This window comes from Cheilinus undulatus, linkage group 12, assembly GCF_018320785.1.
Source record: "Cheilinus undulatus linkage group 12, ASM1832078v1, whole genome shotgun sequence".
Lineage (NCBI taxonomy): Eukaryota > Metazoa > Chordata > Actinopteri > Labriformes > Labridae > Cheilinus > Cheilinus undulatus.
In genome coordinates, this window is record NC_054876.1 from 23081208 (window position 1) to 23104723 (window position 23516).

A 23516-nucleotide genomic window follows, 5' to 3' on the forward strand; every position below is an offset into this window, starting at 1 on the left:
GTGATGACGAAGGCAGAGGAAGAACTTATGAATGAAAGACAGTCAAACAAGGGAGTAAAATTTTCAAAATATTTTTTAATTTGTATGCGTATTTAATACTCTACAGTGCGTATATAACCATTTTGATAAACTTTCACATCTTAACATGAGAATTCGTTTAAATGCAATCCACTTTATAATAAATAAATAAATAGCCTACTTTAAAACGGCTTAACCAGACAAAGCCTGTCAATCAGTTCAGAAGATAATCGATCATTGCTGCAGAAATGTCCAAATCCGACAATCTGAAGTCTCCCAGCTCTGGAAAACAGAGATCTGATAGATCGTCCATGGGCTCGTCGTAAATGCGTTGGTACCCCGGATGACTTTGAACACTCTCCTCTGGTCCTGATTTTCGGAGCGAAGCGCAGCGACTACCTTCAGGTCCTGGTCCCCGTGTGTCCCTGAGGAAAGCCTCAAAGTCCTCCGTCAGATCCCAAGAAGTGAGCTCACTGTGCGTTAACACATCGTGACAGTACTTAGGATAGTCTGGGGCTTGGCTGTACAGATCCTGGGGAACTCCAGGGGAGAAGAGTGCAGCTTGGTTGGCGCAAACAGGGGATGAAGGCTTTGGAACTGGCAGAAACATAGCTTGATTCTCCAGGATGGATGACAGCCTGGTGGACTCCGGTAAACTTGGTGCAGGGTAGCCAGGAGGAGACGGTAGACTGGCTCTAGGAGAGAAGGAAGGCACCAGCCGTGGGTATGGGGAGCTGGGAGTTGTAGTGAAAAAGTGTGGGTGAAAGTAGTCAGAGGTGGGTTTGGGGACTTCCTTGTTTGGTTTCTTGCTCTTGAAATGGCGTGCCCGTCGATTTTGAAACCAGACCTGTTGAAAAGATAGAATTTGATTAGAGTTTGTCAGGCACTTTATCAAAATTACGCACAGCAAGTTTTTTTTTTTTTTTTATCTAATCCATGGGAGTGCGTCATACCTGAATTTTAGACTCCGGTAGTCCAGTTATTGATGCAAGGGACTCCTTCATTTTAATGTCAGGGTACTGTGTGACAGAGAAGGCCCTCTCCAGCTCGCTCAGCTGCGCCTTGCTGAAAGTAGTGCGCTTCCGGCGGCGACTGGCGTCAGAGCGCGTTGTGTGGTGCACTGCAGGGAAATAAAACATAATGATTAACTTTTCTGCCCTGACTTGGAAATGTACAAGCGTAACTGTAGCAAATTTAAAAACCTGAGAATACTAAGGTAACTCACTTCTGCTTGAGTCAAGTGCGTAATTGTCACTTTTGTTCATGTCCAAGCTGCAAGAAGCGCTCCAGTATTGTCCTGAGAAAAACGGGTTCATTTCAGGGACGCGTCCAGTAAAATCCAGTCCGTATGCCATTACTGTTGTCCAACCTGGAGTAGGAGATGGAGTAAGTGTTCCCTTTGGGGTGTACACGACACTGGTAAACCTTCAGGACACGAGAGGTTTTTATATTGTGCTTGAACGTCACAAGACGAGCCCCCCTCCCCACCCCCTTCGTGCACAGCTCACTAGATATTGTGGAGCCTTAGAAACACGTGCCTTTGATGTGGTACACACCTATTAACGACCGGCCGGCTAATAGCTGCCTGTTTGATCCCAATGACCCATTAATGTGACCGTTTAGCTGAGACGGGGCTTGCCCTGTGCTGCAGAAGTGTCAGGACAAACTGATGAATATCAGAATCCAAACTTATTTATAATGTCGATAAAAACATCTTTTTGGATGTGGAGGATATGGAGACGCATGGTTAAGGGAATGAATTGTCAGACTCAAAAGATCTGTATAGCAGTCCAGTCTTTCAAACAAAAAGCGGCAGTCACACTTTTCTGAAACGTTAGTCTGCGGCACATCCTCTGCCTCCTGGTGCGAATACCTGTGTAGGTTTGTGTGTTTGTATGGAGGAAGTGTATTGAGGAGCTGCGGGAGTGTGAGGCATCAGTCAGCTATAATGTGTCGAGGTGACAAATCGGGCTACTTGCTTTGCTTCCTGGTCTGTTCCGTTTCCACCGATCGAGACATCAAAAACACCGGATAACACACAGTCCAAAGCAAAGCCAGTTCCCAGGTAAGTGCCAGACTCAAAGTATACACGGCCAATAAAATGAGTAGAAATGAACAAATGAAGTGGCTGGGAACAAGAAAATATTGTGTTTATGTTCTTATTGGGATTCCATTCACTAAATCCTGAACACGTGAATTTATTTCTGATGGCTCATTAACAGTGATGATTAGCTCGAAGTAGCAGTGAAGTGTTCAGCATTTACGGCATCTACCAAAGACAATAGTGCCACCCTATCATAACCCAAACCTCTGCTGCCTGTCACATGACTTACAGTACAGAAGAGCTGTATCGATACCAAGCCCAGATGGGCCGTAGAAACCTGCTCACGTGCTGCCAGGGACATGACCAAAGTTAACACTGTTAGACAAACACACTGCACATCTTTAACACTTGTAACGACTCTTCTTATGACTCCTAACTAAAGAAAACCTAAATATTTCAAGAATACTTTAGGTTTGTAATTTGTTACTTGCAGAGGTAGGAAGTATACAAACATACATTTACTCAAATTAATGTTAGTAGTTTTTTTGCACTTGTACATTTTGAAATTAGTCATTTTAGTTTTCCTTAAGCGAGTTTAAGCCTGTAGTTTAACTTTAGTACAGTAGCCGTGTACTTTTTCAACTTTGTTGATTACACAATAGCACATAGTGAAAGAATGATTCCACATCCCAAAACAGCTGTTTATTTGACTTTCTTATAGAGGTGTGACTTTACCTGAAAACCTGGTTGCATCCATATTCACCTGTTGTTACTGCCAGTAAGGAAAGAACATATTTTACTGTACAACTCCTCAGTAGCTACTAAGACTGGATAATTCATCTAAATCTAGATTAAATGATATTATAGTTGCAATATATATGTGTGTGTATATATATATATATATATATATATATATATATATATATTTTTTTTTTTTTTTTTTTTTTTTTTTTTACCTGAAATGTGTGTATTAAACGTTTCATTCATTTTTTTCATAGCGGTGATGTTATGCTCTACACAACGGGCAAAAACGGAGGCATTGCTTTTTTCCATAACAATCTGCAAAAAATCATACTTATATTTGCATTTTTTCTTATTTAAAACGAGAATGACATAAAGATACTCCCTTCAATACAACAACTCACATTGCATCTGCAATATGAGTCAGAATAATCACAGTTAGATATTTTTTAAAATTGTTCAGCCCTATTTTTCATGATTGATTTCTACAAGACTTTAAGAAGAAAAACGTTAAATGTACTATTGTGATCAAAGCAGATAAATGCATATATACAATTCATACTGATTCATGCATCATTTTATGTCATCCTAACATACAGGCCCAACCTACAGGACAGAACCCTTTATGTTTTATATATCAAACATTGTGTTGTATAATATAAAGAATGATTTCATTGCTTATGTTTGCTGAAAAATACATAAGATAAGGGACTTAAACAAATAAATGCATGTCAAATCACAAATGCAATATTGGGAACAATTTTTTCCCCCAAATCATTCAGCCTTAGTGGCGACACAGTACTGGGTAAAGTAAACTCAAAATTAAATACTTTTTACTTTTAATTGAGAATATTTATAGAAAAGTAATTTAACCTAAATACATTTTGACCACAACTTTTATTTTAGTTCAATGGTCATGCGTTTTTTCAATCCCTGATTACTTGTGGTATACAATATAAAATATCTGTTGGCCTACTGGTGTCTAAAATGCTTCTTTAAAAACTTGCATATTTTTGGAATTTTTGTATAAAGTTGACATTTTCATGTCTTTTATGTTAACTGCTCGCTCATCTGTTTTTGTTGCGCCACTGGAAACAAACCACTAGGGAGCAGCAGTACTTCAGGCAGATTCAACATTTCTCTATTGACATTTACACCACATACAAGTACATAGTAAGATTAAATTTTGTTCTTTTTGGGCCTTCATGCTGTATTAGAATTATTTGGCAACAGACAAACATAAGGTTATATGTGACCAAAGAAAAGGTAACAGGGGCTTAAAAGTCTCAAAGTGGCAAAAAAGAAGAACAGTTACAGAGGCAAAGAGATGGTCAAAGTGGAAGAGGTAGTTCAAAATGAGAGAGCAGCATTGACTGATCCAGCAGTTCATATAAAGGTCAGCTAGTATGTACAGTTTACATAATTTAAAAATATTCCCATAAATGGATCTACACAGAAAAGATATAGAAGAATATAGACAATATGAAAGCATGTTTTGAACATTTCTATGGAGTAGGAGGGTTCAGTTGGATATTATGTATCTATGTTTGAGAAAGAGAGAGCATGTTTTGACTATAGCTTTATCAACATACACACAGTTTGTTATAATGTTTTTTTAATTTATTATCATTATTAATTTTATTGTTGCTTTTAATGTATTTTGCCCAATGGGTTGAACTGACACCCCAGTGTCACTTCTTATTCACTGTAATTGGATCCTCATCCTTGAACCAACACAACCAGAAGGATCACCTACACTCTCTATTAACATAAATAATAATTAGTTTGCATTGAACATGACAGAAACAATCACACCTTACAGAGTAAAAAAAAATCCAGGGTAAATTATCTACCGCATTTCCGCATACACAGAGGTCCACAAGCAATTCCATGCAGGTAGTACTTTAGAACACGTTGCTTATCAAGACTTAATTGGAGATTATTTGTTACTCCGGTAGGGCTCAGAGATTTTAAATTACTGGGGTAAAAGTTGGACCTTGTGTTGTTGATGAATGTCTCTTACCAAATCCTGGGCTTTGTACGCCATCAAAAGAGGGGTTTGGCTGTGTTTCATTTACATTCAGTCAATTAGTTTGATTGACCGTAGGTTCTGAGTAAAATCAATATCATGTAAAACACTAGGTAAACTTTACCCAGTCCTGTATAGATGCCATATTGACACATACTGGGCTGATTGCTACCCTGTGCTATTTAGTTTGTATGTCAAGGAGTCTTGAAACAGTTATGGAATTTAATTTTGATCACCCATTTGAGAATTATGCTTTCTTATATCTTAAACCCTGTCCCCCATTTATTCTGAGTGACTTACAGTCTGCTTAAAGGTTAATCCCCACTGTGATGCCAAATTAGAGTCAATAATCAAGGACCAGCTTTTAGGCATTTCTCCTCTCCATCTCAGTTCACTTGACTTCTATGCCTTGCTCTATAGCCTTGACAGAAGTCCAAGGCTGTTTTAAAAGTCCAACAGTACACAAACCCGCTTTCTCTCTGCATCTAAATGCTTGTGTTTAAACCCCACAAACTCAGGTGTGCACAAAGAGAAGCTCTGATCCTATGTCCACACTCCTCCAAAGAGAAATCAGCCTTGACACCCAGGTGTGAATGACGCTGTGTCCTCCTCTCCCTCACCTACATCCACCTACTTCCGTCACAATACACAAACAGTATTCCTCAGCTTGCTGTTTGATGTTGAAACTCTGTCGGCATTTCCTGTCAGCCTGAGAGATTTTGGGCCTTATCCATGTGCTGCCTGGCTGAGGTGAGGGAGTTACTCCTTACCTGTGTCATGAACTGTGAAAGCCTCTATGGATCTGAGAAGTAGCAACCGAGCGTGATGTGAACTTGGCTGCGGATAAAAGAAGACTCTGTAATGAAAGAAGAAGACAGCAGGCATGATTTATTGCAGTTATAGTTGGAAAATAAAGAGGATACTCCAGCTCACAGGGCATGCTGAGAACAAAAAGTAAAATATTCTGATGATCACCCAAGACTTCACTCTGACTGGATTGAGTACAGAGCAAAAAGTGCATGAGGAAAGCAGTTAAGGTTTAAAGGTTTTCTTGATAAAATTGTCTCTGAGTCTGTCTCTATTTCATAATAATATTTTTACAGATAAAAACACACAAAGCCTGAGGTGAGTCTGCATTTCATACAAATGGAGTCTTATTTGAAGAGAGATAATATTATATTTTTATATTATATTATATTTTTCAAGATATCCGATTAATACCACTTAAACATCCACTCTTGCCACTCAGCCCATCTTAGGGCAACTTTTAACCATTTTTTTGCCACTCCCAACCCATTTTGCTGCTTAGTTGCCACTTAAGACCTATTTTCTGTCACTTCAGTCAATTTTTTTTGCCATTTTTAAACCATTTTAGCCACATTTACTACAGTTTGGCCACTTTATGGACACTTATTTGCAACTTTTACCAATTTTCACAACATTTTTGCTATTATAAAGCAAGTTTTGCCACTTTTTTTACTACTCTAAACCTATTTTCACCACTTGTTGCACATTTTTGTGTCATTTCACAATCATTCAAATACTTTTCCACTTTAGTATTCACAGTTTCTTGTACTTCATTTTCTGGCATCCTGACATCTGATATTTCCGAATGGTTTAGTTCAATGTGTCCATCCACGTTGTTATCATGACCTAAGAAAAGGTGGTTTTGTTTTTAAGAAAAGGGGTTTACATCTTGAAAAGGGCTATTTTGTACTACAGCATTAATTAATAAAATACATTTTTGTTTCTCTTATAAGAGTGATTATAACACATCTTAAAAATAAAATATGGTTATCACAGCTCAACTTTACAGTGGATCAAGAGTTTGCTGATCACCATGGGCCCCCTATTTGGCAGGACCCCTGAAAGCTCCCCCCTTTTACACAGCCTTGATTGCATAGTCTTTTTTTATATTGTGGAGATCTACATTCAGAATAGATATAAATATGAAATAAAGTGTGACTTAATGAGTCAGGCAGTAAATACCCATATTTACATCTACATCGACTCATTGCATTATTTATTGATTTTATTTTTAGTTCACTTATTTGGCCCATCTTTCTTTTTCATCAATATCCCAAAGCCTACTTTTCCCCATATCAATGAGCCCTTCATTCAAGTAATGTATCTGTTGGTAGTTCAACTTAAGCAACAGCCAGTTTTATGTTAAAAACACAGATGTTTCTGTTTTAAAATGTTGACTGTGGTTACTTGGAGCTTTTAGTTATTTATAGTTTAAGTAGGCCTAACTTAAAAAGAAATACTAATGTAGATTAAAAGAGGCCAACAGTTCCTTTGTGCTTCATTAAAGTTATAATCTGGAGGTGAGTTAAAAGTCCTGTATATAACAGTATTTGAGGAAGCAAACTTTGCTGCTTATGATGGGTTACGACCACTTGCTACATCTTGCACAACACTCAAAAGCAAAAACTGGAGTGTTGATTTCTCTGGGTTAAACATTTTGGTGTTGATTTTTACTCCCAACATGTAATTTGAGTCAACTGATCTAAGCTCTTGGCACTGCAATTCTAAACCTTGGAGATGTGTGGTTGGAGTTCCCCATCATGCCCTTGGGCAGAGAGTTTAGATGTGTTTTATATGGGTTTAGTTAAGTTTGGATGTTGCCTGTTTTACAGCGACCCCTGCTGGGGTTGTTGTGCTCATGTTTGTGGGGAACTGTTTTTTATGAGACACTTTGTACCACGAGTGAAGTTATCCACTGAGTTAGAGTTGCTGCCTGTGACTTTAGGTGTACTAAAGAATGCATGATGCACTTTTCTTTTGGTCATGACTGACTTGATTTATCTCTATGTAAGTTCGTGCTTCTTTTCTCTATAGCCATGTATTCATTGCAACAAGAAATAAAGCTCAATAAAAATTAAGTTTCAAAATAAAAGAATTTCTGCCTGTGACTTTATGTGTTCCTAAGGATGCATAATGCATACACTTCATTAGTTTGCATTGCCTTGTTTTGAGTTTGACTCTTTGTTTTGCTCTTGCCAGAAGAAATCCATCTTGCCACAGATTTTCAAGAGTAACTGCAGCTCTGTCATATTGTAAGGCTTTTAACATTTACATAAGTGTAGCTTATTCATATGTAGTGTGGACAACATAGACACTGTTAGTGTTAAAATTAACTCTGTATGAGTTTAATTAACAGCCAGTTTTACTGTGTATTTTACTTTAATGTAGATGTGTGGCTTGACATAAAGAACCTGGCTAATCAGTACTTAAAGTGAACTTTAAAATAATTTGAATTTTACTTGAGTAGATTTATAGCCCAGTACTTTTACTTAAGTACATTTCAATCAGAGTTACAGTACTTTTACTTAAGTACATTTCAGTCAGAGTTACAGTACTTTTACTTGGTTTCAGTAGTTGTGTCCTTTTCCCTCCTCTGCTCAAATGCTTACTATTTAACTTCCTAACTTGTTGCCTCAAGCTAACCATACACATCTACACATGCTGTGGACGTATAACATGTTAGCATGTCAGCATTTGTTCGCCCACTCAGCTTAAAAACGGGGGTCATCTCAGGCTGTTGACATTTAATGAGCATGTATTTGGTTCGAATGGGTTACTGGACTAAACTGGCTACACCAAAATTCAATTAAATAGGAGTCATTAACTGATATACATCACTACAGTTAAAACAAAATCATAATTTACGTAAATGTCGTCTTGATATTTAACTCACAGGGAAGAAGTCAAAATATGAGAACGCCAATGGACACACTTTGCTGATCTGTCAGCATCCATGTAGCAATGATGCTAGCTGTGGCTAACGGCTGACCTTAGTGGCAGTTGGTCCTCCCCCTGAGGACGTGTGATCGGAGAGAGGAGTTTCTTTGTGCTTCTGTCATAAACTGTTACTCAGCTTCTTTTCCACGGGCTGTCTCACCATCAAGACCGAGGGTCTTCTCAAGAAAACTAAACACTACTGCAACATATCAGGTAGGATTAAACACACATAACAGCGTGGTGTTTCTCCGACACAGTTTTAACGGTTTTGTACGGCAGCCAACGGTACTGTTGAGAGGTTGCGAAACGAACTGAATAACAGTTATGCACATAGAGATGACGAGGGTATGCGAAAAGCTGTACAAAAATGAAAAGAAAAAAGAAAGATGATTAACAACAACTTCGTGGGAGTTAATGATGACTCACAGGCACACAGCTAGTGAAGTCTAACGTTTCCGGATACAGTTTGTTGAATCCTGTCTGTAAAAAGAGTGAACTGTTTGTGATAAAGCTCCTTCAAGGTCTGACCCAGTAGCTCGGCAGCTAGTTGCAATAACAAAGATGGTTTCTTATTACAAGGCCATTACTGCACATTCACCGTTTTCTATAAACAAGGTGCTGCCTAGAGAAATAGGTTGTCATATAGGTGTTCATTAAATTACATTTGTATTAAAGGAAGGTGTGTCCGTGTAAGAAAAAGAAGTGTACTATTAACAACTACTCCAGTTTGCGCAATATGTGGTTTAAATCGTGATTTAAAAGTAAGTGACTAACATTTTATAGAATGGATTTGCATTTTTGAGACAGTACTGCTTGACTGCTCTTGCTGTTCAAAACAGAATCACTGTTTGCAAACTAAATATTAAAACAAGCGGGTCAGTCTGACAGTCTCATACAGAAATATTGCTAGCATCTTTTTTGTTGAAAATTTTACAATTTTTTTTGCAAAGAATGTCAGTTATTTTAAAATTCCATCCTTTTTAATAGAGAATTTGTATTTTTTTTACTATCTACATAAAAAGTTGCTTGAAAAAGCTACTCTCTGCCCCTTGCGGTGAATTTCTTTGCAGACGATAATTTGAGGTTTTAACTGACTTATCAATACTTAACAAATTATGATTGGACAAACAAAGTACAGTATTTTGTGCATGTCTCTAGATTTTGAAAAATCTGATTGTGATGTAGGATATTTCAATATTTTTTAATTGATAATAATTAGAAAATTAGATGAAGAAATGCTGTAAAACTATGTTTTGTTGCTGATGATTTCAGCTGGCCATGCCTGATCTCAACTTGCACAATTAATGACATTAAAAAAATATGTCTCATAACTCAATCTGTGATTTTCTTGATAAATTTACCTATCTGTGTAAAATCTTAGTGGAGTTAACACTGAAGGATTCAGTCCTTACAAGGACTGTGGAAGTAGACTTGTGTTGTTAATCATTATATTATTAAACGTTTGTGCCAACAGGCAAAGCACCTCTTAGTTTATAATACGTTTGGTATGAAGTATCCATAATCAGTGTGCATTAAAAACAATAGCTTTCAGACACTTCTGTATATAGTCAGATCAATAACACTATACTTTTTCTTCCCAGAATGTCCCGGGAGCAGCAGGCAGTGGCTCGTGCCAGAAAAGCTTTCCAAACAGGCAGGTCCAGACCTTTGGAGTACCGCATTCACCAGCTAAAGAATCTACAGCTGTTGTTCACCGAGAGACAGAAAGAGATTTCAGATGCCATCAAGAAAGACCTCAATAAGGTAAGACATAAATGCCTTTTCTTGGCCAGAAAGATCAAGAGTAAGAGTGTTTGAAAAAATAAAATGATATAATGATGATACAACAATTAACTGAGTCTGCTGGCTCAGACCTTTGGACTTTATTTGCAGTTTTGGTAGAGTCTGTCCATTCTTTGACATGTCAGTGGTACACAGTGCACAGGTTGGTTAATGGTTTCATCGGTGCACCACAAGAATCAGTCTTCACATTGCCAGCCTCTCTTAAGCCATAGTAGAGAGACATTATATAACAAACAAATATTCAAAAAGCAACAGAAGACTACTTAATATGCATACACACAATTCAAAGTATCAAAGGTACTCTCAAGTCATATTCAATGTCTGAAAGTGTAATTTCATTGTCTTCGTGCAGAGTGAGGTGGGCACTCAGCTGTATGAGACCCTGGGTCTTGAGGGGGAGATCAGCCTGGCCATCAGGAAGCTGAAGGAATGGGCGGCCCCTCGGCCCGTGGAGAAGAACCTGATGACGCTCTCTGACACTGTCTACATCAAGCCGGAGCCACTGGGCGTGGTACTCATCATTGGGGCTTGGAACTACCCCTGGGCCGTCACCATCCAACCACTCATTGGCGCCATCGCTGCTGGTATTATGGCATGCTGTTTGTGTGTTTATGTATGTGATGTAACAAGGTCAGAGTTCACATTTCTCTCTAATTCCGTTACCGTTTATAGTTGAGATGAACTTTGAATAGAGATTTCACTCATGCACAGTCATCTTAGACAGTAAGAAGGAACGCTGATGTCCTTTGTCCTCTCAAGAGATTAGAAAATGATACAAAAAATATCACAATTAAGTATAAGTAGAAGAGGAGTGTCTTCTATACTACTTTAGCAGCATTGAAACACATTCCAATCTTCTGATCAATTAACATGTAAAAACAACTGAAGTGGTTTTTTGATATCTTACTCGTTCTTTGTAACTCTCATTTTTTTCCTTCCCTGTTCAGCTTTACGTGTCTTGTGATCATAACCCTTCCACTTCCCTTTTGTCCAGGCATTACCTAACACCTCTCTCCTGTGATAAATGGGTCAAAGAGCACTCAGTAAACTCTGCTCTACTTTAGATTAGAAGTAGATTCAGCCAGAAAATCATACATTTGAAGGGTACATGTGTACATTGTTCCTATCAGTGATCTGATAGGAAGTCTAAGGACAAGGTTAACCTCTCAGTGAATCACTCAGTGTTGAGATAAAGAGTAGACTCATGAATAATTTATTTCTTTGTCTAAAGGCTTTAAAAGTTGTCCCGTGCTTAGAAAGAGGCTCTAAGTCTTGTGTTTTGGCTTTGCTTAGGTGACTTTATCATGCAAATCTACATCTTGGGTCTTTGCTTTTGATTATTTAGCATGACACAGCAGTATTGTAACAGTCTTTTGTCTTACCTTTACTTATCCGGATCTTTTGTTTGTTGCTATAATGTGTAATTTCTGTCAGAGCTGCCTATAGGCAGACTCTTCAACCCCTTATTTTAGACTCAGACACTGATGTGATGGTATAAGAACTTTAGTAAACTGAGTCCTGCTTGGCTGCAGCCCATGCGGTAAGTGTTTACACAGCATGGACTTTAGTCGTTGTCCCAGCATTATCAGATCTTACACTGGCTGTCACATCTGCCTTGCAGGGCACAAGTCAACCTCTTGATTTATGGGCCAAATAGCGAAATAGAATAGGTGAAAGGCAGCTGTCACCACTCTGTAATTAATCTATTTATTTAGATTAATTAAACCTTAACCTAAATTGACGTAGAAATTGTGCTGCAGGCCCAAAGTGACAAAAAATGTGTGTGTATTTAAATTAAGGGGCAGTTTAGAGAGTGGCAGGCAGTGACAGTACTGTATGGTTTTTAATACATTTACTTTCAGCCAACTCACCATTACCAAATAGAACCAAATTATTTTTCATATGGAGCTGTTAGCAGGAAATAAATATGCCATCACATGAGCTAAGCACTGAGGTTTACTTGTGATGTCAGAGGTTGTCATTTATGGGGGATAATGTGAGTATCTATTTAGTTTTATCAAAAAGTTCATCAGCTTGTGTTTAAGAATTTACATTTTGGAAATAGAGCAGGACATTAGAATAACCCAAAAATGATAGCACACATGGGAGATACAGTCTTCCTCAACAAACTCTTGGACATGGATAGACTTATTGGTAAAAGTTGATACACCTATCTTCACTCCTAAACAGAAAACCAAAAAAAGTGAAACCCATCTCTGTGGCTGGAGAGAATGTGGAGAGTCAGTGCTTGATCAGTTTCATGTGCCATGGTCCTTGCTCTTATTCAGCCCCTCTGGATGGAAGTAGGAACAATTATCTCAAAAATTCTGAGCCTTTACCACCCCCTTCCTCAGACTTATCCCTGGTGGACATAATAGAGAGGATGCTAACCTGCCTGGGGATCATGCTAGCAGCTAGCAAAAAAGCAATTTCAAAGGGTTATCTTCAAGAAGACTATTCTGTTGACTCTTTATAAGAATGGTTAAACAGTTACATCTTTTAAAACAGACAATTGACTTAATCTTAGTTGTCATTACCAGTGGTACTAGAGGAGCTATGCAAGTGTCATGCATTACTGTGGTGGCAAATTTCCCTGGGGAGAGAATAAAGTGTATCACGCTGGATGGTGTGGTATGGTACCGTAACATGGTGTGGTGTTGTCTTGTTTCGTATCATATTGTATCATAAAGTATTTTATCGTAATGCATCCTATCGTACCGTATCTTATCGTTTCATGTAGTGTTGTATCGTATCATATCGTAATGTGGTGTGGTGTGGTTTTGTTTCGTTTCGTATTGTATCATATCATGGTGTTGTGTTGTTTAGTACCTTATTGTACTGTGTCGTATCGTATATTATTGTACCGTAACATCTGATGCTGTGTTGTTTCATATAATACCATATCGCATTGCATCATATCGTATCATATCACATTGTATTGTATCGTATTGGATCATATCGTATTGTAACGTGGTGTGGTGTGGGGTCGTAATATGTTGTGCCATAATGACTGTAATTTTCTGTTCATTTTTTGTTTCCATTATTTGTTGATCACAAATGATGAGCAAGATGATAAGCAACACACCAGGAGAATTTTCCATGAAATTAACTTACATAAAAGCTAGAGCCCGACCGATTTATTGGCGGGCCGATTAATCGGGCCGATTATAGCATTTCACAGATTAATCAACATTATATAACCAATATATTAACTTTTTTGCTGCGAGGGGAATGTCTCTGCTCCTGTCGCTCTGTGTTTTCATGCTGCTCCTGCTTTTTCAAAAAAGCGACTAGTGACAAATCTAGCGACTTTTTCAGGTGTTATTGTAGAGTTTTGGAGACTGACGTGAAAGCATGTATTGTTGCTACGCTTCTCACTGAGCAGCGGGTGCAGCCGTGGGCCTCTCCCCGTCCCTAAGCACTCACAGGCAGCCCCGTCCTCGCGCAGTTCGACTGCAGCAGAGTAGAGGACTAATGCTCATTTCAGACTGGGATTGTGTTTTGCTCTGCTTGCGTGTGCTGCGTGTGTAAGCTCCAGTCCCTGCCAGTGCGTGTGCAAGTTTTCTGCGTGTCAGCCGCATCTCCCTGCTCTCAAAGTGACTTGATTCAGTGTATAGAGGAAGTGTGTCAGGAACTATTCAAAATAAAAGCATTCTGTACAAGTGAACTGAGTTTCTCTATAGAAATGCTAAACCGAGCTTTTACTTTGAAAAGCACAAACCAGAAAAGCATTCATACAGTGTTTATCTTTCCTGTGACATATTCTACCAGAGAGGAGAGAGAAAGTTTCACTAATAGTAAATCTTTAGATCTAATCTTTTAGAACAGTTTTATAAAACAGGCGCATTTAAGCTTGTGGCCTTCCTCAGGGTTATCAAGAAACACATTGTAAACATATCTCTCATATTTGCCACAACAATGTAAATATGGCTCTCCATTTATCATTTTCCTGTCTAATATGGTCCACAGCCACAGTATAAGACTATTATACAGGGTTTTAATGTCATCTAAGTTGCATCTTTGTGAAATAAACAAAGATAAATGCAACTGGTTATTTACATGTTCACATTTGTGTTCATGTACAGTATATATCCTGTGTATATCAATGTTCTTATTTCATATATCAGCCAAAATATCGGTTATCGACCAATATATCGGATATCGGCCGATATATTGCATATTGGCTTTTTTTTAGCCCCCAATATCGGTTTTGGCATCAGCCCCAAAAATCCCATATTGGTCGGGATCTAATAAAAGTCCACCGAACAAACTGCCTCCAAAGTAAATGAACTTTTAAGTGGTGTACAAGTTGTTCAGACTTTTTTTTATTCTGTGGACTGCTTTTTCAGTCTTGTAATATGTGTTTGTTTTTCTCTTATTAACCTGTGTAGGTAATGCTGCTGTGATCAAACCCTCTGAGGTGTGTGTTCACACTGCAAAGGTCATGGAGGACCTTCTGCCTCTTTACATCGACAAGGTAAGGATAGCTCACAGAATGATGTTTTAAGTGATTGGCTCTTGGAATGTGCAGTTTCCCAGAACATAATTTTATTTACTTTATATATTTTTTCTTCAGGTAAGCAAAGCTCACAGAGACCATTAATACATATCTTTAGAGTTAAAATTTTACTATAAAAGACCTTCATGTGTTTTTTTGTGTGTCAGGAGCTTTACCCTGTTGTAAACGGAGGAATCCCAGAGACCCAGGAGCTGCTGTGCCAGAGGTTTGATCACATTTTCTACACTGGCAACTGCGCGGTAGGCAAAGTCATCATGGAAGCCGCTGCCAAACACCTGACACCAGTCACCCTGGAGCTGGGTGGAAAGAGCCCCTGCTATATTGACAAAAACTGTGACATCAGTGTAGCCTGCAGGTTAGTCAAATATGTAATAGAACATTATTTTGATGAAGCTCTCACTGCCTTAGAGCCACCTCTTAACATTTCCATTACTGTGCAGACGCATCACCTGGGGAAAGTACACAAACTGTGGTCAGACCTGCATCGCCCCAGATTACATCCTGTGTGAGCCCAGCATCCAGGACCGAGTCATCAGTGAAGTCAAGAACGCCATAAAGGTGCCAAAATCTGACATCAGAGACCTGAAGAGGAAGTGTTTTTCTTAGAATTTGAAGTTTTACTTTAAATCGCTGTTAACTTAAGAAACAGTGATTCTAAATTTAGACTGTGATTAAATCTCTGGGCTATTGATAATAAAAAGATGATTTACCTTGTAAAAAACTCAGTTTACTTTAAAAGATAATTGATCAGGGGACTATTTCAACAAATTAAATGACATTTTGAGTTTTTTTCTAAAATATCTTTAACATTGTGAGATTTTTTCCTCTGGCAGGAGTTTTACACTGACAACCCAAAGACCTGTGTGGACTATGGACGCATCATCAACCAGCGCCACTTTAAAAGGATAATGAGCCTGATGGAGGACAGCACTGTGGCTGCAGGAGGAGACAATGATGAGTCAGACTGCTACATAGGTAATACTTGTGATGTCAGTAAATATATATTTAGTTACATAAACCAAATTAAATCTACACAAAAAGTATTTGATATGTACTGTGTTTTTGTTCAGCCCCCACAGTCCTGAGAGACGTGAAGCCAGAGGCAAAAGTAATGCAGGAGGAGATTTTTGGTCCTCTGCTTCCCATTTTACCAGTCAGTGGCCTGGACGAGGCGATCAAGTTTATCAATAATGGAGAGAAACCACTGGCCCTCTATGTGTTCTCATCAAATGACAAGGTATAAAACATCGGCTATGACAAAAATAAGCAGCAAGGTAGTTCACAGGTGCAGACCTCTAGGTGTAGAGTGTGTAGAGTCAGACTCACAAGCGTAACAGTAGTTTTTTCTGTTTACAGGTGATAAAGAGAATGACAGAGGAGACCTCCAGTGGAGGACTGCTGGCCAACGACTGTCTGGTGCACTTCTCTGTCAGCTCTCTGCCTTTCGGAGGAGTGGGTGGGTACACTCGGACATTTTTAGCAGAAATCAAAGCAAAAGTAAAATTTTCTAAAGCTGCCCATCTCAAAGAGTGGAGGGGTCTTTAGTTCTACCAAGAGAAGCTGCTGTGAAAGTATTTTGAGCTTTCATTCTTTCTGATGGCCAACAGAAGTAATCGATCAATTGCAATTGTAGAAATCAGCAAAAAAGTTTATAATGACGGTATAGCTCCAGTTATTACTTTAAAAGTAGTTTGATTATGTTAAAACATAAATTTTGTATATTATGGTCCCATTTTGAGATAATAAAGGAGAACCAAACATTTTTTGTAGAATATCTAACTCTTCCGACAGTTCATGCTTTCAACTCAGTGCAGAAATAGCTTTAAGAAGGAGTAAATATATAATTTACACACACACACACACACATATATATATATATATCACATATATGTATGAACATGTAACTTTATTTATATAGCACCTTTCATACATAAAAGCATACTGTCTGAAGTGCTTCACAAAGAACAGACAGATAGGAATAATACAGAAATTAAAACCATTGATAAAATCTTAAAAGACTAAGGCAGGGAGTAAATAATAAAATAACATAAAAGATAAAATTAAAATTCCCAAATAAAATAAGAGAGAAATAAATTGAATGAAATCAAATTAATAGAAAAATAAAATAAAACAGAATGTTAAAAATGATTAAATTATCCTAGAACATATGAATCAAGTTGTACAGAAGTTGGATAGATCTAATGTAAAAACAACTTAGAAACAGACAACAGTTCTAAAATCATTACTAAATAGAAGTCAGATTGAAAATTTGTCTTTAGTTTGCCTTTAAAAACACTTAAAGAGCTGCCACTTCACTGTCCAGAGGCAGTGAGTTCCAAAGTTTTGGTGCATAAAAACAGAAAGCTCTCTTCCCTGAACTTGTGTGAGTGATATAAGGGATGTTTAACAAGGAACCATTCGAGGACCTAAGGGATCCAGCAGGGACATAAAAAGCCATGTAGAGCTTTAAAAAACAAGAGAACTTGAAAAACAACCAGTAAAATCAAAGTTTTTTATATATATTTTAATATATGTACCCCAGTCCAACAATCTGCCTGTCTTTTCATGAACAGGAAACAGCGGTATGGGCTGCTACCATGGCAAGTTTAGTTTTGACCAGCTGAGCCACCTTCGAGGTTGCCTCATCAAGCAGCTGAAGATGGAGGGAGTAAACAGCATGCGTTATCCGCCTCACACACTCAAGAAACTGGGCTGGGCTCGCTTCTTCATCCTGAAACATGTAGACCTGGGCTGGATGGGACGGATGGCTCTGTTAGCTGTCCTCGCTGTGGTAGCTGCTGTTGCGCTACAGGTGAGTTCCAAAAGGAGAGTGTGTCAGACAGGCATCAGCATACACCAGTTTACAGAAAGTCATTATTTTATACTTTTTTATTAGCTGTAAAGAACCAGGAAGCTATAATCTCTGATATTAACTTAGTGTCCATTTTGCTGAATGTTCAAAATATAGTTTTAAATTAATCTTTATTGTCTTGTTAAAAAAAAAAAAATAACATGTAGTATTGTAGCTCTTTGGCAGCATCAGAAAAACACAGCAACATTATTATTATCACACAATGATATCAAACAGGTCAACAGCTGCAAGGTTATAAAAGAGAAGTTACAGCAGCAATTTAAATTAAAAGTAAAATTGGTGAGATGTGATGCAATGCTAGAGACTTGGAATAATGTTTGTATCCCTTTCAGTTACTTAAATATTACTTTGACTTGACCAATCAAATTTTTATTCATTGAATCAAATCTGTAAAATAATTACCCATACAATTAAAAGAATATTTAATGTAAAATAATACATTAAAAATTAAATACAACCCCGGGAAAAGGTTTTACATTGATCATAGGTGGTCAATATTTCTTCATTAGCTCACAGTTTTTGAGCACCATGCCTATAAAAAGTACTCACCCCGTTTGGTGTTTTACCCTTTTATTAGTTTTATAAATCAGTCAAGGTCAATATAATTTGCCTCTTTTGACCAAAATATTTCAAAAAGACTCTTTAATTTCAGCTTGGTAACATATTTCTACATAGTAATGTCAATTAAATAAACATATTATTGTAAAATAAGTGACTGCATGAATATTTACCCCCTTTAAAATGACAGACTTAATTCAACAGAGGTTCCGCCAATTATTGCTAGTTGTTCAATGATTAGAGAAATCAGGGATTACCTAAGTGCAGTGAGTGTGTGCAGTGTGTTTCAAGTGATTGTAGTTTACAGACTAGTAGGTCCAGTCACTGGTTAATCAGTATTCCTGGCTATCATTACACCATGAAGTCAAAAGAACACTCCAAGCAACTCAGAGAAAAGGGTATTTTAAAAAAAATTCATTTAAATCCATCATCAAGAAATAAAGAATATGGCACATGTGTAAATCTGCCTAGATAGAGCTTGAGCCATTTTGCAAAAAAAGAATGGAGTTAATTTTAAGTGCCCAGATGTGTGAACCTGATTGAGACCTGTCTGTACAGACTCAGTGCTGTGATTTCAGCTAAATGTGTATCTGTTAAATACTGACTTGGGGGGCGGGGGGGGGGTAATATTTATGTAGTCACTCATTTTAAATTCCGTATTTTTATTTGACATTATTTTGTAGAAATCTGTTTTCACTTTGACATAAGAGTGTTTTTTGTCATAAAAAAAACAAATAATATTGACCATGACTATTTTTGAAATCAATTAAAGGTTCAATTATTTATCAAAGGGGTAAATACATTTTTAGGCACTGTATTTTTGGTTTGTTTTTGAAGAAAAATCTAACTTTAGCCAGTGTCTGGTGTAACACATGATTATTAGTCAGCATTGCATCCAATGAACAGAGCGATTCTGATAAAAGAAACCTTCTAAAACATCTAGTTTGCCACTTAAGAGCATCACATGCCAATAGGACACACTGTCTTTCATATATCATATGCTCAAACTCTGTCCCTCAGAATAAGCAGCCAAAATACAAACCTCAAGTTACAGTCATGGACGAAAGTATTGGCACCCCTGGAAAATACACAATTTCTTCCAGAAATTGTTGCAATTACAAATGTTTTTGGTATGCTCATCTTTATTTCCTTTATGTGCATTGGAACAACACAAAAAAGCAGAAGAAAAAAGTCAAAACTGAGATAATTCTACACAGGACTCAAAAATGGGCTGGACAAAATTGTTGGCATCCTCAACTTCATATATGGTTGCACACCCTTGGGACCCTTCTTATAACCATCAACAAGCTTCTTACACCTCAACTGGAATTTTGGACAAGTGTTCTTTTGCAAACTGCTCCAGGTCTCTCAGATTTGAAGGGTGCTTCTTGCAACAGCAATTTTGAGATCTCTCCATAGGTGATCCAGATTCACTGCTGGCCACTTCAGAATTCTCCAGCGCTTTGTCTCCAACCATTTCTTGGTGTTTTTTGAGGTACGTTTGGGGCCATTGTCCTGCTGGAACACCCATGACCTCTGAGTTGGACCCAGCTTTCTGACACTAGGCCCTACATTGCGGCCCAAAATCTCTTGATAGTCTCCAGATTTCATAATTCCTTGCACACAGTCAAGGCACCCAGTGCCAAAGGCAGCAAAACAACCCCAAAACATCTTTTAACCTCCACCATGTTTGACTGTAGGTACTCTGTTCTTTTCTTTGTAGGCCTCATTATGTTTTCTGTAAAAAAGTAGAATGACGTGCTTTTCCAAAAAAGCTCTACTTTAGTCTCATCTGTCCACAAAATGTTCTCCCATGGGGCGCGCCGGTAGTTGAGTGGTTAAGGCGCGCACCATGTACGCGGCCCAAGTTCAAGTCCGGCCTGTGACTCCATTTTCCGCATGTCTCTCCCCACTCTCTTCCCTGTTTCTGAGTCTATCCACTGTCCTCCTCTATCTAATAAAGGCACAAAAAGGCCCAAAAATAAATCTAAACAAAATAAATAAATACATTTCTACCAGAAGCATTGAGGCTTACTCAGGGAAAATTTTTGCAAACTCCAGTCTGGCTTTTTTATGTCTCTTTGTCAGCAGTAGGGTTCTCCTCGGTCTCCTGCCATAGCGCTTCATCTCATTCAGATGACGACGTATGGTCCGATCTGACACTTTGCAACCTGACTCTGCAGGACAGCCTGAATTTTTGTGGAAGTTGACTGAGGATGTTTATCCACCATTCCAACTATCCTGCGTTGCATTCTTTTGTCTATTTTTGTCTTCCGTCCACGTCCAGGGAGATTAGCCACAGTTCCATGGTTGTAAACTTCTTGATTATATTACACAGGGTGGACAAAGAAATTTCAAGATCTGTGGAGATGGTCTTGTAACCCTGAGATTGTTCATATTTTTCTACAATTTTGCTTCTTGGGTCAACAGACAATTCTCAGCTCTTCTTTCATGCACACAACACAAAGGTTAAGTCAACTTTTATACATTCTAACTGGCTTCAGATGTGATTTCGAGATTGCCAGCACCTGTTACTTCCACAGGTGAGTATAAATGAGCATCACATGCTTGAATTGAAATTATTTTCCCACGATTTAAAAATGGTGCCAATAATTTTGTCCAGCCCATTTTTGAGTCTTGTGTAAAATTATGTCAATTTTGGCTTTTTTCTTCTGTTTTTTTTTTTTTTTTTTTTTTCTTCCAATGCACATAAAAGAAATAAACATGTGTATACCAAAAACATTTGTAATTGCAACAGTTTCTGGAAGAAATCGTGTATTTTCTGGAAAAATTCCTGGGGTGCCAATACTTTTGTCCATGACTGTAACAGTTGTCCACAAAGGACATTTAACATTGGCTTTATTTGCTAATTTCATAGTTTATAGCATCAAAACCTGCTGAAAAAAACTGCTCTACAACACCACCAGGCGGACATAAAGACACAATTTACCTTTGAAATGTATTTCATTTTGGGATTAAAAGACATTGAAATGGGTTTACTTATGGGTCTCTAACTGGAATCAAACTTTTCATTTTCAGAATTATCTCCTTTGAAGACACCGTGGTGCATCCTCAGACTGCAATCCTGTTTCCCTCAACCCAAGGACCAGAGAGAGAGAGAAGGAGAGAGAAGTAGCATGAACTACAGACCATTTATCATGAAGTTTTTCTATAAAGCAGACTGGCTGAATGGCTTTTATTTACTCCATTACACATTTCCAAAAGGTGTCAGACATTTCATGTAGTTAACTGGAGAAAGTGTCTTATTTACATGAAGGTAATTATTTATTCCTATGTATGGCTCTTACATTTTATCAGGCATCACTTTATTCCACTTTAAGCCATTAAATCAAGTTTGCATTGTTAAAAAAAGCATTTATTGAATACACAATGAAATATACAATGAAGCTTTTATTTTGTAATGAATTATTTTAAATGAAGTGACAAAAACTAACTAAGCTACAGTAAAACTTAAATAAAGCAATTTTTATAGTTTGTTGTATCAATAACACTGTTTTTATAATGAAGGAGCTATCTACGACCTTGTGTACGTGTCATATCACTAATTATTTCATTCCAGCGCTGGCTTTTGTTTTCTGTTTGGCTTGAAAGCTGAGATGAAGAAATTATGACTAAGTCCACCTGGGACTTTTGAGTCCTCAAAGAGTCAAACAGAAACATTTGAAGTAAATCAACAAGCGCCTCTAACTAGTGCTAGCAACCTTATACATTATTTAATCATCTTTTAAATAAACTACTGTACATTTAAACATGAAGTCATTTTTAATTTTCTGTTGAAATGATATAGATTTGTTTTCTATGTTGGATTAATTTTTAATAAATATATTTCTACCTGTATCTGTTTGTTATTTTTTATTTAAGTTATAATACAGTTCAGTCCACTAGGCATACTAGGACACTGAAACTAACTCTTAATACAAATCTCTCTAATATCATCAGTGACATATGCAGCCAACTTAAAGTGGGACATCTGTTCATCAGTTTAATCCTGAACTCTTGTTACTTTGTTGACCTTTCCAAACAAAATGATCAAAATTGACTCAGCTGGACCACAAATTAACTCTTACTCCTCTCATTTCACCAGTTTGTCCATGTATGAGTTTAACAAGTATTTGTACCACAGCCTGCCATAGGTCAAGGCTATTGTCATGGGACAGTTGTTTGTTTGCCAAATCACAGCATAAGTATGCCTTGTCCTGTTTAGCAAGAGATGATGGTTTAGGTTTAAGCGGTAGCATCACACATTGGTAAGTGGACTGGGCTTAAAAAGCACTTTTCTAGTTTTCTGACCGCTCAAATGTGTCACCTCTCCACATTCACACTCATACACATATTTACACGATGACGGTAGTGACTCCTAAGTGCTCATCCAAAATTGTGATTCAGTGACCTGACACTGAGAATACTTAAACATGGATTCCTGAAGCTGGGATCATCGAACCTGTGATTTATAACAATAGGACCAAGATCCCCTTTCTGGGTGGGTCCAGATATTAATCCATCTGTGATTCTGGCTAAGCTAGTTTAGTCATTTTTCTTTCACTTATGTTATTTGAAGTAACACAGCGGTGGAGGCACAGAAGTTTTATATGTTTGCACGGTTTAATAATCCATTAAACCTGTGCACAGACTTCGATATATTCTATTATACTGTCCTGAACTTCACATTCATCTGAAAAAGGCAGATGATTGCTTCTGGGTTTGGCACAAAAAACTACGTTGAAATAACGCCACAGTATCTGTTTTGCCAGCAGGTGTCCGTCTCTCTTCACTTGTGAACAGTTAGTTAAAATTGACTTTTCTTCGCTCTCTTATTGACCCTCAACCAGATACAAATATCCTTTGTCACATTATCAGGACAGTCTCCTTACTTTCTTTATAACCCATATGAAGACCACGAGTTAAAGAAAGTTTTTTTTTAAATAAAGTTGTTTTCTGAACTTCTTTAGTTTTTTTTTTTTTTTTTTTTGTCTCTACACAGGTTCAAAATGTCAAAGAAAAGGTAAACGCAGTACGAGTGCTCTTCCGGTTTGTGGCATTCAAAGTAAAGCCCGGTTTTGATTTTTCCTCAAGAAAGTCCTTCTGTTTGTGCAATATGCTTTTATTCTGAAGTTCCCCCGCTCAGTTCGTCTATACAACGATAGATAATTTATTGAGGTTGGCGATG

General features: G+C 37.7%; 2 protein-coding genes across 3 annotated transcripts; one reads left to right on the forward strand and one right to left on the reverse strand.

Moving 5' to 3' along the window:
- Window positions 1-55: 55 nt before the first annotated feature.
- LOC121518781 (homeobox protein SEBOX-like) lies at window positions 56-8701 on the reverse strand. Of its 2 annotated transcripts, none has more exons than XM_041801379.1 (5): window positions 8629-8701; window positions 5603-5688; window positions 1244-1387; window positions 972-1138; window positions 56-865 (listed from the first exon to the last, which is right to left on the reverse strand). In XM_041801379.1, exons 3-5 carry the CDS (start codon window positions 1371-1373, stop codon window positions 233-235), a joined length of 930 nt encoding a protein of 309 aa, XP_041657313.1. In that variant the 5' UTR covers window positions 1374-1387; window positions 5603-5688; window positions 8629-8701; the 3' UTR covers window positions 56-232. The 2 variants fall into 2 exon arrangements, with proteins under 2 accessions (XP_041657313.1, XP_041657312.1); XM_041801378.1 differs by having other exon boundaries at window positions 8533-8676.
- LOC121518780 (aldehyde dehydrogenase family 3 member A2-like) lies at window positions 8652-22186 on the forward strand. The gene is made up of 11 exons (XM_041801377.1): window positions 8652-8789; window positions 10178-10340; window positions 10732-10963; window positions 14771-14856; window positions 15045-15253; window positions 15339-15456; window positions 15732-15873; window positions 15969-16135; window positions 16255-16354; window positions 17472-17710; window positions 21368-22186. The coding sequence occupies exons 2-11, from the start codon at window positions 10179-10181 to the stop codon at window positions 21380-21382; spliced, it is 1470 nt and encodes a 489-aa protein (XP_041657311.1). The 5' UTR covers window positions 8652-8789; window position 10178; the 3' UTR covers window positions 21383-22186.
- The last annotated feature ends 1330 nt before the right edge of the window (window positions 22187-23516 follow it).